This window comes from Peromyscus californicus, unplaced genomic scaffold, assembly GCF_007827085.1.
Source record: "Peromyscus californicus insignis strain IS unplaced genomic scaffold, ASM782708v3 Scaffold_4__1_contigs__length_199733344, whole genome shotgun sequence".
Classification (NCBI taxonomy): Eukaryota; Metazoa; Chordata; class Mammalia; order Rodentia; family Cricetidae; genus Peromyscus; species Peromyscus californicus.
In genome coordinates, this window is record NW_026294562.1 from 20,369,672 (window position 1) to 20,386,113 (window position 16,442).

Here is a 16,442-nt window from a genome sequence, read left to right on the forward strand (position 1 = left end):
CTACACAGTAAGACCCTGTCTGTTTTTCTGTCTTAAGCCCAAACACAGTGCCTGCTTTATAACAGATAACAATATCGAAGGAAAAAACCAACTTTTTGAGATGTCACCGAAGAGGAAGAGAATGATTCTGTTTGGGGTGTCTAAGGAAAGCTTCGTAAGTGTTGACACTTGAGCTATATCTCAAAGGAAGAGTGTAAGTTCCTAGACCAGGCTGGAAAGGAGCATTCCAGACTGAAGGGCAAGGACTTCCCATTTCGTGGGTCTGAATGAGAGGAATCCTGGTGAAGGGAGTAAATAGAGGACTGGGGAGCTGAGTTGTAAAGGACTTCAAGACAATAGGAGACAATGAGGATGGTGACCAAAGAAATAATTGTGTGTTTCAGGAAGATCATTTTGGCTAAAGTACAGTAGAATGGAAGACGTTTACTTTTTTCAAACTTTAAAATATAGAATACTTCATGAATTTGTATGTTGCTCTTGCATAGAATTTTTGTATTGCTCCAATTTTAGCATATGTGTTGCAAAGTGAGCACCAAAACTTTTTTTTACTACAGTAAAATAAAAGTTCACTTTAACTGATTTAAGTGAACAGTTTGGCAGCTTTTGCCACAGTCTAAAAGTTCAATGCCTCAGTGGGTAAAGAAGTTACTTGCAGCCAAGCCAGACTCTCTTGAGTTCAATCTCAGGAACCCATGTGGCCCTGCAAGTTGTCCTCTGAGCTCCACATGTGCACCCCACCCCATGGGCCCCAACACAAAAGAAATGTAATGAACATTTTTAAGAATTTTAGGAGCATTTTCCACTGCACCCAGCATGGCTTGGTCCTGAAAACCTGACTGGGGCAATGAGAGAATGAAGACAGGACAGACACACAGACATGCTCTGGGGCACCAAATACCCCTTTATTAATTATAGCTGATAAAAGGGGGGATAGCCAGTCTCTGTGGGAGGTCTCTGTAGGGGCACAGTCTCAGGCTGTAAACAAGCTACAGTCATGCTTTTTGTACCCTGTGTCAACATTCGCACATAGACTGGAGGAAGGCTTTGCCAGTTCCCATGGGTCTGAGGCACTGGTCTTTGTTCAGTAATATGCATTCACTCAGGGCATCCTCGGCTCCCAACAGTTTTTATCACACCAAAAAGTAGAGAGCAAAGAAGTAGTCATTATTTAGGAGGTATGGACGGGAGGCTTCATAATTGAAAAAAGACATGTCTGAGGTAGACTCATCAGAACTAGAATATGATCCTAAGACACAGTGGGAAAGCATTCTCAGAATGTTGACACAGCATTTGCCAGCTTAGTAGGTATTTCCCTTACTTATAATTAATATGCTGTGATAGCTTTATTGTATCTCTATTTTTGAAATGCTTTCATTCAAAATCTGGACCCTGTGAAAACGCTAAAAACTCAGGTCTCCACTAGTTCCACAGTGTGCACCCACTGTGGTCCTCACCTGGAACGTGAGGATCGCATGCACATGGATGCTCTGCTGAAGTCATCAGCAGCTTCATAGTGATGCATTCTGGATGCTGAAGTAGTTTTCAGTTATAAAACCTGAGGGAAGCTCTGGGGTGGCACTTGGCTGGTAGGGGTTCCTTGGGCAGTTTGTCCTGTGAGCCTGACTTGTTGCCCCGCCCCCACTGTACAGTGTGCTTGGTTTTTTTTCCTTGGGCTTTTTCTCAGGCACTTGGGCAGCAGCTGGCCTTCCACATCCTGGCACAAGTAGAGCTAAGAGTGCTTGATGGCTAAATTGGTGCCAGTCACGAGCTGTGTATCCTGACTAGAGCTCCCCTTTCCTCTGGTTGGATTTCTTATTCTAGTACCAGACTGAGCTTCTGCCCAACCCAGCTCACAATTGTTGCTATGAGACTAGCAGACATAGGGGAACTGAAGGTTTAGGACAGTGTTCTGAAGCCTTTTCCATTTTTCTTTATGTTGACAGAGGTTATGTTTCTACATTTAGAGGTATCTGGGTCTGGAACCCTGAACAGACATTGGAAATACTTCCCTGGTTGCTATACCTTCATTAGGTAAAGCTCTTTCATCTATCTTAACCCACTCCTTCCAAGATAACCTGTCACTCTTTGCTTCCCCCTTGACAATGTAGAAGCAGTTTCTGTTACATCTGTTACTCGTGCTGTTGATATTGCTAAGCTATATATTTACCAGCTAGAACACTGTAGGTGGGAGAGAATGCACAGGGAGAAGATCCTCTTCGTCCCACAGTGGCCTGCGGACTGACAGATGATCTCTGCTAATACTGTGTAACATAGCCTCAGCTGAATTGGTGGGGGAAGATCTGACCTAAGTGATTTCAGAGAACAAGTTTATCTAGAAACTGTATAGCCAAAGGTAAAACTATAAAAAAAAGCGCTGTATTGTGCTCATAAACTTTTTTCTCAAGGAGAATGAAATTATTTATTCTGAAAATAATTTGTGGGACTGGAGAGATGGCTCAGTTGTCAATGCACTTGGCTTGCAAGCATCAAGACTTGAGACCAGATCCCCAGAACCCACATAAAAGGCTGGGCACGGTGGCACACACTTGTAATCTCAGTGATGGTGTGATCAGAGGTAGATCCCTGGAGCTGGTAGCTAGCCTAAAACACAAAGTTCCATGTCAATGAAAGGCCCTGTCTCAAAGAAAAAAGGTATAGCTGGGTGTGGTGGCACAGACCTTTAATCCCAGCACTCCGGAGGCAGAGCCAGGCGGATCTCTGAGTTCTAGGCCAGCCTGGGCTACAGAGTGAGATCAGGACAGGCACCAAAACAGTATGGAGAAACCCTGTCTCAAACAAACAAACAAAAAAAACAAACCTGGGTCCTCTAGAAGAGCAGCCAGTGCTCTTAACCAATGAACCATCTCTCCAGCCCAAGACTTCAATATGATTTTATGTTTAGTTTGAAATTTATATAGAAATAGTGATAGATGTTTGCCTAACATTAATGGCTATACATACAGGTATGTAGGCCTATGTCTCAGGTCTTTCAACTGAGTCTAGAAGTAGTGTCGTTCTAATAGCACATCCACACCCAGATCATGGTATCTACCTGTCTATCTATCTATTTGAAATAGGGTCTCGCTATGTAGCTCTGACCATCCTGGAGCTTCCTGTGTAGACCAGGCTGGCCTCAAACAGAGAAAAATCTTAATGGGGGTTGGGTGTAGTGGTTTAAATTTAGATCTCAGCACTAGGGAAGCAGAGGCAGGCAGATCTCTGTGTTCGAGGCAAGCCTGGTCTACAAAATGAGTTCCAGGACAGCCAAAGCTACACAGAAAAACCCTGGTAGTGGGAGTGGGGGAAGAATTCAGTGGCGGTCAGCAAGATGGCTCAACAGGTTAAGGTACTTGCCAAGCCCACAGACCTGAATTCCATCCCCAGAACCCATACAGTAGGAGGAGAGAACTGTCTCCCACAGGTTATCCTCTGGCCTCCACTTGCATGCTATGATACAAGTACACCTGCACATATGCACACATACGCAAATAAGGAAAAATCCCAGTGACCAAAGATGGAGCAACAGGAGCAATAAAATAGACTTGCTTATTGGATATTACTAAATTGAATATATTTATTGTAGCATAACTCACGGTATAAAAATATATACTGGTCAATATTGATACAGTAATAACCAGATTCTCTTTCTAGAAGAAATTAAAATAATGTAGGTAGCTATCCTGCCTCCAGAAAGTAGAACTTAATCTCCCTCTCCCTGAATAGGGACTGACCATGTCTCTCCTTTTAAGGACAGAGTACCTGAAAGGGAAAAGTGCAGAGACTTCTGAATCTACCTGGTCCAAGTGACTGAAGTTAAGTGGCTCCAGGGAGAATGTGAGAGGCACTGTGGGGTAATTTGTATCCCTGATAGAGTATGAGGAAAGGAGTACTTATCTTTGATATTCTTCTGAAAAACTATTAGCCACAGTCTAAACGTGAGGGCATCAAACTCAAGTTGAAGGACATTCTGTCAAGTAACTCATGTATTGAGCTTGTGAAAAGCAAGGAAAATTGAGAAACTTACCGAGAAGACTGGGGATTCTTGACCCTAATTATAAAGTGGTATATTTCATTGGCTTTTGTAACAGAACCATGGCATTAGTGGGGAGACTGGTGAGACCTGAATAATGTCTAGAACTTAGGTAGCAGGTGCCAGTGTTGCCCTCTTAGTTTTAACAAATGTAAGTATTTTGATAAATGTACTGTGTAAAGTGATAAAGTTGGGTAAGCTGGGTGAAACTGTATTGTCTTTGCAGTTTTCTATTAATCTAAAATTATCCCAAAAACCTAAAAAAAACAAAAACAAAACAACAGGGCCGGGCGGTGGTGGAGCACGCCTTTAATCCCAGCACTTGGGAGGCAGAGGCAGGCGGATCTTTGTGAGTTCGAGGCCAGCCTGGTCTACAGAGCGAGATCCAGGAAAGGCGCAAAGCTGCACAGAGAAACCCTGTCTCGAAAAACCTAAAAAAAAAAAAAAAAAAAAAAAAAAAAAAAACCAAAAAACAAAAAAACAAAAAATTATCCCAAAGCCAGGTGTGGTGGTACATGCCTTTAATCCTAGCGCTCAGGAAGCAGAGGCAAGTGAATCTCTGTGAAAGCCACCAGCCTGGGCTACATAGTAAAACTTTTGTCTCGAAATAATAATGATAATAATAATATAATAGTAAGTTTAAACAGTGTTCTGTGCCCATACTATAAACATGGATTATATAACACTGTTCTGCATTGAGATTTTGTCTCGTGTGCATATAGCTGCTTCAGTCTTGTTTTCACATTTGGGCTATTACGAGTAAGCTACAGGGAACATGGCCTATTAATTCATTTCCTTTGGTATGAAACCAGGAGTGTGATAGCTGGATTGTAGGATATTCTTTGTTGTTGTTGCTGGTTTTTGTTTTGTTGTTTTTTTATACTTCATGAGGAACCTCCATACTGTTTTCCATAGCAACTGTACCAGTTTACAATCTCACCAAGATTCACTCTTCTCTCTTTCCTTACTGGCCCTTGTCACTTGTCTGTTTTGTAGGTGCCGTCCTGATAGTTAGGAGGCCCGAGCCCCCGGGGCTTTGAAGGTTCTATGACTCAGATCTTTTAAATGTACGGTTTTGCTAAATTTGTAGCTAGGTATTTTCTCTCTTGCTCTTTCTGATCTTCCTTCCTCTACACCCCATGTGGATATGCTACCCCCTAGTTTATTCAGTGTTAGGGACTGAGCTCAGGGCTCAGTGCATGCTGGGCAATCACTCTATCAACTGAGTTACACCTGCAGTCCTGGGTTGTTTTTTTTTGGGGGGGGGTTGTTTTGTTTTTTTGCCTTTATGCCATTTGTCCCCATTCATCCTTTATGCTGTTTTATAGGCTATGCTGTGTGTATACATGAAGGTCTTTTTATTTGATAATACTAATTTGTACATAGCCATCTTGTTTTTTAATTTCTCTTGGATTTTCTACATATACAGACATTTCAGTTACAGATGATGATGCTTATTTTTCATTGTTTAAATACTCAACGCTGCATATCTGAAATGTGACAGCTTCTTTCTTATCTAGGAGGGTATCTTGTCCAGCAGTGTATGATCTCCTAGTACAGAGCCTGGTATAAACAGGAAACACTCAACCATTGAGTCCTGTTTGTAGCTAGAGTTTTCCTGCCTGGCCCACAGTCAGGACAAATCTCTGCCACCCGCCAGTCCCATAGCCGCTCAGACCCAACCAAGTAAACACAGAGACTTATATTGCTTACAAACTGTATGGCCGTGGCAGGCTTCTTGCTAACTGTTCTTATATCTTAAATTAATCCATTTCTATTAATCTATACGTTGCCACGTGGCTCGTGGCTTACCGGCATCTTCACATGCTGTTTCTCATCATGGCGGCTGGCAGTGTGTCTCTCTCAGCCTTCCACTTCCCAGCTTTATTCTCCTCCTTGTCCCGCCTATACTTCCTGCCTAGCCACTGACCAATCAGTGGTTTATTTATTGACCAATCAGCAACACACTTGACATACAGACCATCCCACAGCACCTGTTTTAATTTTTTTCATTTTCTTTTATTTCTTCTAGATGTGAAATCCGGTGGCTATACAGTGTTACAAGTGGTAGAAGCCCTTGGGTAAGAACTTCTGTTCTACAATATTTCTCTAGTCTTGCCTGGTCCCTGGAACCTGATTTTCCCCTTGTAGTTAAAAAGCCCCCTATCCACATCAGCACCTCAGTATAAGCTGGTCTTGGAATTGTTTTCCCTAAAAAGGGTACAGCCTGTAAGCCACATCAGGTTCTGACTCAGGTTTGGGTGAAGTGGGGGGCTAAGGCCTTCCACTGTTGTCTAATTGGAATTAGAATTCCTCTTGGGTTTCCTTAGATCCAGCTAATCCCCTTAGGAGCCTAGTTTCCCCAGATGGCTCAGACATATTGTAGGCCCTGTCTCCTTGTCTGGAGAGTGCTCAGGACATAGACTGTGCCAGATCCCCACTAATGGAAGAGGCTTGGAAACAGCTAAAAGAGCAGTGTTATGGGGGCTGGAGAGATGGCTCAGTGGTTAAGAGTATACTGGCTGCTCTTCCAGTGGACCTGGGTTCAAATCCCAGCACCCACATGGCAGCTCATAGCTGTCTCTAACTCTAGTTCCAGGAGAACCAACACCCATGGCAAAACACCAATGCACATAAAATAAAAATAAATGAATTAAAAAAAGAAAAAAGCAGTATTAAAACCTAGGGTTCTAAGAATCAGATAAAATACATGCCTGTAGTCTAGGGCTTGCTTTCCCCAAATCTCATACATGGCAGACCACCTAAGGTGACAAGTGTCATTAATAAGTTACTGTCATAGTCAGCCTTGTCTCTGAAAATATAAAGGAAAATTTTTAAATTGGCTTGTCTAACACAACAGATCATTTGGCCTTTCTGTTTACCTTCTTGTGGCCTTAGTTTTTTGTTTTTATTTTTCTTGGTTTCTCTGTGTAGCCTTGACTGTCCTGGAGCTCACTCTCTGGACAAGACTGGCCAGCCTCAAACTCAGAGATCTGACTGCCTCTGCCTCTGGAGTGCTGGGATTAAAGGCTTGTGCCACCACCACCTGGCAGTGGTTTTTTGTTGTTGTTTGTTGTTCATTTTGTTTTTGTTTTTGTTTGTTCTTCATATTAGTTTTATTGAAAATATAACTGACACAGGGCAGGAGAGATGGCTCAGTGGTTAAAAGCACTGTGTCTGCTCTTCCAGAGGACCAAGGTTCCATTCCCAGTACTTATATGGCTGCTCACAACTGTCTGTAACTCAAGTCTCAGAGGATCTGTCACCCTCTTCTGGCCTCCATGGGAACCAAGCATGCACATGGTACATAAACATACATGCAGGCACAGCTTCCGTACACATAAAAATAAATAAATCTTCAAGTGTGTGTAAAGTGGCATACCACAAAGTTCACCCTTTTTTTTTTGGAGGGGGGTTTCAAGACAAGGTTTCTCTGTGTAACCCTTGCTGTCTTGGAACTTGCTCTATAGACCAGGCTGGCCTTAAACTCATATAGATCCATCTGCCTCTGCCTCCCGAGTGCTGGGGTTAAAAGTGTGTGTCCCTACTACCCAGCAGAGTTCACCATTTTAAAGTGTGTAATTCTGTGCCTTTTAGTACATTCATGGATCTGTGCATTCTTCCCCAATCACCATTTGAACATCTTTATTACTCCGAAATGAAACTCCTGCTCCTCAGCACCCGTGTCCCTTCCTCCCAACACCCAACAGTCTGTGCATTTACCTGTTGTGGAAGTTTCAGATAAATTTCAGATACAGGCTGTGTGACCTTTGTGTCTGGTTTCTCTCACTGAGCATTTGTTTTACTTTCCTATTGCTGTGATCAAATACTCTGACGAGCAATTTAAGGGAGAAGGAGCTAGTTTTGGCTCATAGTTCAAGGGTAAAACCTTGTGTCAGGGAAGTCTGCTGGTGGGAATTTGAGGCATAAATAAGGTCACACATTGTGTCCGAAGTCAGGAAGTAGAGGTCTCTCCATTCATATAGTCCAAGATCCTACCCTAGAGAATGTTGTTTCCCATATTTAGGGTTAGTCTCCCCAACTCAGTTTCATCCAGAAAATCCTTCATAGGAATATTTACTATAGGTAGTCCCTCACAAGTATGCCTAGGGGCTTGTCTTCCTGGGTGAGGCTAGATCGTGGCAAGATAGCAACCAGTGTTAGCACTGCAGCATGTTTACCACGTTTTTTTGTGTCGTAGTATGTCAGGTCTTAATTTTTTGCTCAATAAACAACATTCTATTGTGCCAATGACCAGCATTTTGTCTAACTATTCATGAGTTATGATGGATACCTGGGATGTTTCCACTTTTGTGCTTCTATGAAAAATGCTGTTATGAGCATTTGTGTGCCTCGGTCCTCTTTTAAGTGCTGCAAATGAACAGTAACCTACCTGCTAAGCAGAAACATTCCTATGAGTTCCTGTCCTTGGAATACAGTCAGTAGTAGTTTTATTTCTGTACCAATATACGTTCCTTTATCTTTGAGGTTTAAAACTCTCAAGATCAGCTTCTAGAAATCCACTTCCTGCTCAGGTTATGTTTAAGTGTAATCTCGGGAGAGCTGTTTGAATGTAAATCATCTTGTTGCTTGTTGCTATCAGTAGTCCTTCCTATCAGAACTGCTGCAGTTAGAGGTGTAGTTCAGTGGGTAGAAGCCTACCTGGTCAGGCATGCATAGAGCCCTGGGTTCTATTCCCAGAACAGCATAAAATCAGGCATAGAGGCGGTATATATACATCTGTAATCCCAACACTCAGGATGTGAAGGCTGAAGACTAAATTCAAGGCTGTTCTGTTATAGAGACTTTGAAGCCAGCCTGGGTGGCCAGCCTGGTCTACAGAGTAAGTTCCAGGACAGCCAGAGCTACATAGTTTCAGCCTATATGAAACTCTGTCTCCAAAAAAAGAAAAAACCCTTTTATTCTGTTCATCTTTGTAACCTTCCATTTATTAAAGGGTGTAGGTGTGTGCAAGCATACCACTTAGGATCTTGGTTGCTCAGCATTTTTTTCTCCTTAGCAAGATCTTAACAAATAGCCCAGTGTAATGGCTCACATCTGTAATCCCAGCACTTTGGGAGTCCAAGGCAAGAGGATAGCAACAAGTTGAGTGCTGCCTGGACTAAGAATGAAATCTTGTCTCCAAAAAGCAAAACAAAAAAGGGAGCTGGGAAGGTGCCTTAATTGGTAAAGTGAGTTCTATCCCAGCACCCATGTAAAAAGCCGGGTGACACATCCGTAATCCTGACACTGGATAGGTAGAGACAGGCAGATCTAGCAGCCAGCCTAATCAGACAGTTCTGGGCCAACCAATGAGAAACCCTATCTCAATAAACATAATGGTGGACAACTCCTAAGGAATGACACCTAACGTTGACTTCTGGCCTCCATGTACATACATACACATGTGCGCCTGTGTACACATACATGTGTATCTGCACACACAAAAATCTTTATTTTAGTTTGCAAAAATCTGCTGCCTGCCTTCAGTAGAAACTGCAGCTGCCAGACATCTCTGAAGCCCTGTGGATACTGTTCATACCTCTGGGAAGAGAGAGTAAACGTGATGCCCATTGAGTGCCAAGTAAGGGATGCTAAGACAGAGACTTCTGTTGACTGTGATGTCATTCGAGCTGCCAGATTAATCTGAGGATAGATTTGGGCTTAATTTTTTTTTTTTTTTTTTTCCTTTGAGACAGGGTCTCACTATGTAGCTCTGGCCATCCTGGAACTCACTCTGTAGACCAGGCCGGCCACTAGCTCAGAGATCTGCCTGACTCCCAAGTGCTGGAGTTAAAGGCATGTGCCACCATCCAGCTGGAGCTTCAGTGTTTACTGGACACTAATGTTACTAGCTTAGGAACACCTTTCAAGGACTGTTTTTTAAACACTTTTAGGAGGGTGTGACTCTTTATTGCCAAGGGTGTAACTGTGGCTAACTGTAGACAGTTTCCTTTATAATTTGAACTGGTTAGTCACAGATGCTTTCTATGTTGCTATCTCCCAGGTCATCTCTGGAGAATCCAGAACCCCGAACTCGGGCACGAGGAATCCAGCTTTTGTCCCAGGTGCTACTCCAGTGTCACTCCCTGCTCCTGGAGAAGGAAGGTACTTTCATCGCTTGTAGGAATGTCTTCCCAAATCACTAAGCCATGGCTTACATGATATGCACAAGTTAAGGGGGTATAATATCAATGTCTTACTTACTGGTATATATGGCAGAGGTGATTACAATTAAATTATAAGACACATGGGATTGAAATACAGTCTTTGATAATTTGTTCAGTGTATCTCAGTGTCTACTACATCCTGTAATCATAGAATACCTAATGTCTGGCCCTTTAAAGAAAGGTTTGTAAAGGAAAGGTTTGCAGGCCTTGTGTTCAACCCCCAACACTTAAAAGAAGCAGAGGGCAGAGGGCTTTGTGATGGCTCATTGAGTAAAGGCACCTACAGTGCAAGCCTGACAACCAGAGTTTGATCCCTGTAACTCACAGTAGAAGTAGAGAACAAATTCCTGAAAGTTGTACTTAGAACCTCTCCAAAAAAAAAAAATCACAGAAAGAAAGCTTAGTGGTGTAGCTCATGAAACTGTTTTCAGTCCCCAGCACCAAAGAAAAAGAGGAAGGAAAAGTTCCATATGGTGAGTCTGGGGTTTATGAGATGGCTCAGAGGTAAAGGCGCTTTAGGAAGAGCCCTGGAGGCCTGAGTTTCATCCCACATGAAGGTGGGAGGAGAGAACTGGCTCCTGGACGTTTTCCACATGCTGTATAACTAACTGCACTGTCCTGGTCACTGCTGTATTGCTGTGAAGAGACACTGTGACCAGGGCAACTCTTATAAGAGAGAGCATTTGACTGGGTGGGGCTTGCTTACAGTTTCAGAGGTTTAGTCCATTGGAGAAGTAGCTGAGAGTTCTCCATCCAGATCCATAGGCAGCAAGGAAAGAAAGACACTGGTCCTGGCTTGGGCTTTTGAAACACTCCCAATGACATACTTCCTCCAACAAGGCCACACCTCCTAATCCCTCTCAAGTAGTGTCACTCCCTGATGACTAAGCATTCATATATATGAACCTATGGGGGGGGCATTCTTATTCAAACCACCACATGCACATAAATACTGAGGTTAAAGAGGAAGCGATTCTGAGGGTTTCACTGTGAACTTGTATGAGAATGAATAGTAAGAGGCTTTCCTATCTAACTCACAAAGTCAAGGCACCATCAAGTGCAAGGCCATTTCTTGATGCAGGAGAACATTTGTAGGGAAGGCCAAAATGGAATGGCAGTTAGGAAGCAGACAAACATAGCTAGTGGGCCTTCCTCATGCCTGCTAAGCTGAAGGCTGCATCTGGTTTGTGCAGTGGTACATCTGATCCTGTTCTATGAGAACCGGCTGAAGGACCATCATCTTGTGATCCCATCTGTCCTGCAGGGCCTGAGGGCACTGGTGAGTACTTTTCATTACATAACTCTGTTTGTGGGAGCCCTTTATACTTCTCTCCTGGCCTTTTGGGGATGAACTTTCACATGCTGAAGGACAAAGACCCAAATATAGGAGTAAATTACTGTCAGCCAGCTCTCCAGTTCTTCCTCTAGAGAGTAAGTCTCCTGTGTGGCAGTGGCACCCTTGAGATGTTCCACTTTACCTTGTAATAAACTTCACCTATAATCTATACTTACGAAAAAAGCAAAACAAAAAAACCGTCTTTGGGGAACTGAAATTTGGCTGGTTTGAAAGGAGCTGTGAAGAAATGCTCAGCTAGAGAGTTTGTCTCTGTGAATGCTTCCTCCTGGAGCAGAATGTTGGGGTGCCCAGTTACCTAATGAAACACCTTGTAGAGACTGTTCTCACATCTTCCCTTCTCCCCAGAGCCTGTCTGTGGCCCTGCCCCCTGGGCTTGCTGTGTCTGTGCTTAAAGCCATCTTCCAGGAGGTTCATGTACAGGTGAGTGATAATAGTTGCTAGTTTCCTTTGTTGCTAGTCTTTGTCTTGAAGTTCTTGATAGAATTAAAATTAAGTGGTAACACAGATTGTGTGAACACTGAGGGCTGGTGACCTTGTTTATACAGTGTCCCTTTATAGTGGGTAAGGAGAGGAAGGCATGACATTATATCTGACCTGTCTTGCTAAAGAACCTAAAATGTACATGAAACAAGTTTGGGTTACTGACATCACTGTTGTGGTTGTGCTGGTATGTCAGTAGCCAGGCATTTCTCTACAGTTCCTCTAATTTGGTCTTATTCTGGTTAGAGGGAACTATCCACTAGAGATTGTGAAGCCTGAAATGCTTGTGCTGTTTGAAGTATTCTTTGTTTTCTTTCTGCACTTATTTCATTTCTTCCCCACCCTCAAGTCCCTGCTACAAGTGGATCGCCATACAGTGTTCAGTATTATCACCAACTTCATGCGATCACGGGAAGAAGGTAAGAGGCAGGACTGTCTAAGGAGTCTGAAAGGCAAGCGGTTGCTATCTCTTTCCCCCCCACACCCCATTAGAAGGGTGTATTGTGGTCTAGGGGGTATGTAGAAAGACCAGGACTCTGAGGAATGATAAAGGCTTGAGTCCAGTGTTCTAGTGTAGGAAGAATACACATGCATGCACACACAGACTTGCACATATCTTCACTGAATACTTGAAAGAGAAAACAAAAAGGGCTGCTCTGCTAGACCAGAAAGAACAAGAGACAGCAGTGACCTTGTTCTCTCCTTCCCAGAGCTGAAGGGCCTAGGAGCTGATTTCACATTTGGCTTCATCCAGGTGATGGATGGAGAAAAGGATCCCCGTAATCTTTTGGTGGCTTTCCGAATTGTCCATGACCTCATCTCCAAGGACTATAGTCTGGGTATGTTTTTGTAACGCCAAATTAGCTGGTTGAAGCTGGTCAAACAGAATGAACCTAAATCAACCTTATTCTTTCTCTTTTCGCACAGGACCTTTTGTGGAGGAGTTATTTGAAGTGACATCTTGTTATTTCCCTATAGATTTTACCCCTGTAAGTACCACCTTCATTCTTTATCAGATAATCAGAGTACATGCTGTATGGAGACATTGTTCTAGACAAGTGAACAAAACACAATTTGTGTGTGTGTGTGTGTTGCACTTCTGTGCAGTGTCTCTGCCTATCTATTGGAGGCCAGAGGAAGGTGTTGAATGTCCTCCTTTATCCCTATCTTCTTCCTCCTGACAGACCCTCCTATCTCCAGGGTCTGCCACTGAACCTGGAACTCACCATTTTGGCTGAACTGGCCACCTGTCTCCACACCACTCCCCACTTCCCTCCAGTGCTGGAGTACAGACATATCCACCATTGGTACTGGGGATCTGTAGCTCCTACTGTTTCTTTTTCCATGGAGCCGTTTCTCCAGATAGACATTGTAAAGTCCTTATGGATCCATATTTTAGTAAACTGGGAAATGGAGAAGCATCCGACAGCAAAGGAGGGATTCACCTTAGCAGATAATTGAGAGGGCTGCTTAAGTTCCCTAACAAAGCATTCAGTGCTGAGCAGGGTTGTAAGCTGTGGTCTCTGCCCTTGAAGGCTGCAACATTGAGGTAACAATATAAGGTTAGGTATCAAAATGAGTGGTGCTGTAGTACTTCTGAAAGAAGAGTTGTTTGTAAGCTACAGTTGCTGAGAACTGACCTAGCAGGTAAGAGTCTTGTGGTTGATTTCTAAGGGATATATAGGATATGAATTTGTGGTTATAGAGTGCATCTCAGGTGTTAGAAGTAAATTAACACAAAAAAACAGCACAGTTGCACACAGCTTGTACAAGAAGTGTTTGCTCTTGTGGCCCTTCCTCCCACTCTTGCTTTTGATTTCTTCTCTGTTGCTAGACACTTGAGTCTATTTCTTTGTAGAATGCATGGGGATGTGTACAGCAGCATTAGTAACGTGCAAGAAGTGAAAGCTCTATTGCAGCATGCCAAATGATGCTTGAATATTGACACGGCTGATTTTAAAGGGCCACAGCTGTTGTTACTAGACATCACTCACCAGCTTCTTTCAGTTGGCATCCTGTTAGACCACCTCTCTCCTCAGTTGTTTCAAGTTCAGTAACCTTCTTTACAATGCAGAAGAAGCTTACACCTTTGAAATTGAAAGGCTCTGGTTCAGCTACCAGATGTGTATAGGGGTGGGTGGGTGGGTGTGTGTGTGTGTGTGTGTGTGTGCGCGCGCGCGCGCGCGCATACACATATAAAATAGGACCATTGAGGCACCTCAGCAGGTAAAAGTAAAAGTGCTAGCTGCACAAGCCTGACTACCTGAGTTCTATTCCTGGTGTTGTTTTGAGATAGTGTCTCACAATGAGAGATCATGACCTTGAACTTGTAGCAAGGCTCAGTCTCTAATGTTATAATTACAGGCTGTACCACATCTCCTGATATTCTCTCTATGTCACCCTTAGACAGGAGATTTTTCCTTCAGGTTTTTATTATTATTATTATTTTATTTTATTCTCTTTGTTTTAATAGCATTCTATTTTTAGTTCATGGGTAGATTATATATGTCTTTGTTAGGGTTTTTATTGCTGTGAAAAGACATCATGACCACAGCAACTTTTATAAAGAAAACATTTAATCGGGATGGCTTGCTTACAGTTCAGAGGTTCAGTCATCATCACTATGGTGTGCAGGCAGACATGGTGCTAGAGAAGTAGCTGCTACATGTTGATACATAGGCAACAGGAAGTAGACTGTCTCACTGGGAGTAGCTTGAGCATAGGAGACCTCAAAGCCCATCTCCACAGTGACATACTTCCTCCAACAAAGCCACACCTCCCAATAGGGCCACTCCCTTTGGGGACCATTTTCTTTGAAACTGCCACATTCTACTCCCTGTCCCCCAAAGGCTTTGTAGCCATATCATAATGCAAAAATGCATTCAGTCCAACTTCAAAAGTTCCCGTAGTCTTAATAATCCCAAACTTATTTAAGTCTGAAGTTTAAAATCTCTTCTGAGATTCATGCAATCTTTTTTTTCTTTAAATTTTATTTCAAAATACAATTCAGCTCCACACATCAGCCACAGACTCCCCCGCTCTCCCCCCTCCTGCCCCCCTTCCCCTCCCCCCAGCCCACCCCCCACTCCCACCCCCTCCAGGGCAAAGCCTCCCCCGAGTACTGAGACCAACCTGGTAGACTCAGTCCAGGCAGGTCCAGTCCCCCCCTCCCAGGCCAAGCCAAGCGACCCTGCATAAGCCCCAGGCCCCAAATAGCCAACCCATGCAATGAGTACAGGACCCGGTCCCACCGCCTGGACGCCTCCCAAACAGATCAAGCCAACCAACCCCAGAGGGCCCGATCCAGCTGGGGGCCCCTCAGCCACCGGCCCACAGTCCATGCGATTCCATCCGTCTGGCCACCTGTCCCTGTGCTTCACCCAACCCTGGCCTCAACAACTCTCGCCCATACAAACCCTCCTCCCTCTCGCCAACTGGACTCCCAGAGCTCCACCCGGGGCCTAGCGGCGGATCTCTGCATCCAGATCCCTCAGTCATTGGATGGGGTTTCTAGCACGACAATCAGGGTGCCTGGCCATCCCATCACCAGAGTAGGTCAGTTCGGGCTGTCTCTTGACCATTGCTAGCAGTCCATCGTGGGGGCATCCCTGTGGATTTCTGTGGGCCTCTCCAGCACCCTGCCTCTTCCCATTCTCATATGGTCCTCATCCACTGTGGTCTCCTATTCCTTGCTCTCCACCTCTGCCCTTGATCCAGCTGGGACCTCCTGCTCCCCCAAGCTCTCCCTCCCTTGCCCCTCGCCCCTCACCACCCCCACTCACATCCAGGCTGTCCATGTAGATCTCATCCACCTCTCCGTCTGTGTGTAATCCCCTGTAAAATCAAAACCAAAAGGCAGATCACATACTTCCAACAGATAATGGCACAGGATATACATTACCATTCCAAAAGGGTGGAAAGGGAGCATAGTGAGGAAATACTGGACCAAAGCAAGACCAAAAACCAACTGGGCAAACTCCAAACTCTACATCTCCATATCTGATTTCAAAACACTCTTCAGATCACCAACTCATTTCAGCTTTGTTGACTGTCACACATTTCTTTCTATTGGGCTGGTTCTGCTCCCTGTTAGCAGCTTTCTTCAGCAGGTATCCCACAGTTCTTGGCATCTCCAACATCTTGGGTCTCCAAGGCAATCCAGGCTTCATCTTCACAGCTTCACATAGTGGCCTCTCTGGGCCTCCATTTAGAGACACCCCTGACACATGCCTGGCATCGGCAGCTTTCCTTAGGTGCAAAGGCAAATTCTATAACCCCTTTCTTGTATCCTCGACTCTAAAGCCAGAACCACGGGGCTGAAGCTGCCAAGTTCTGCTGCTTGCTGGGGCTGGAACATGGCCCACTTGTTCAGTTACATCTTCACCAACTTTCTGTTTTTGATTGT

At 44.1% G+C, this 16,442-nt stretch overlaps 1 protein-coding gene across 2 annotated transcripts in view; it reads left to right on the plus strand.

Moving 5' to 3' along the window:
* The window catches only part of Mms19 (MMS19 homolog, cytosolic iron-sulfur assembly component), a 41,064-nt gene that overhangs the window by 5,244 nt on the left and 19,378 nt on the right, over positions 1-16,442 (plus strand). For both annotated transcript variants that reach the window (XM_052762592.1, XM_052762591.1), the window contains exons 2-8: positions 6,063-6,111; positions 10,038-10,138; positions 11,394-11,479; positions 11,903-11,977; positions 12,387-12,456; positions 12,748-12,876; positions 12,965-13,026. In XM_052762592.1, coding sequence (XP_052618552.1) covers positions 6,063-6,111; positions 10,038-10,138; positions 11,394-11,479; positions 11,903-11,977; positions 12,387-12,456; positions 12,748-12,876; positions 12,965-13,026 — 572 coding nt within the window. The remainder of the gene's footprint in view (positions 1-6,062; positions 6,112-10,037; positions 10,139-11,393; positions 11,480-11,902; positions 11,978-12,386; positions 12,457-12,747; positions 12,877-12,964; positions 13,027-16,442) is intronic.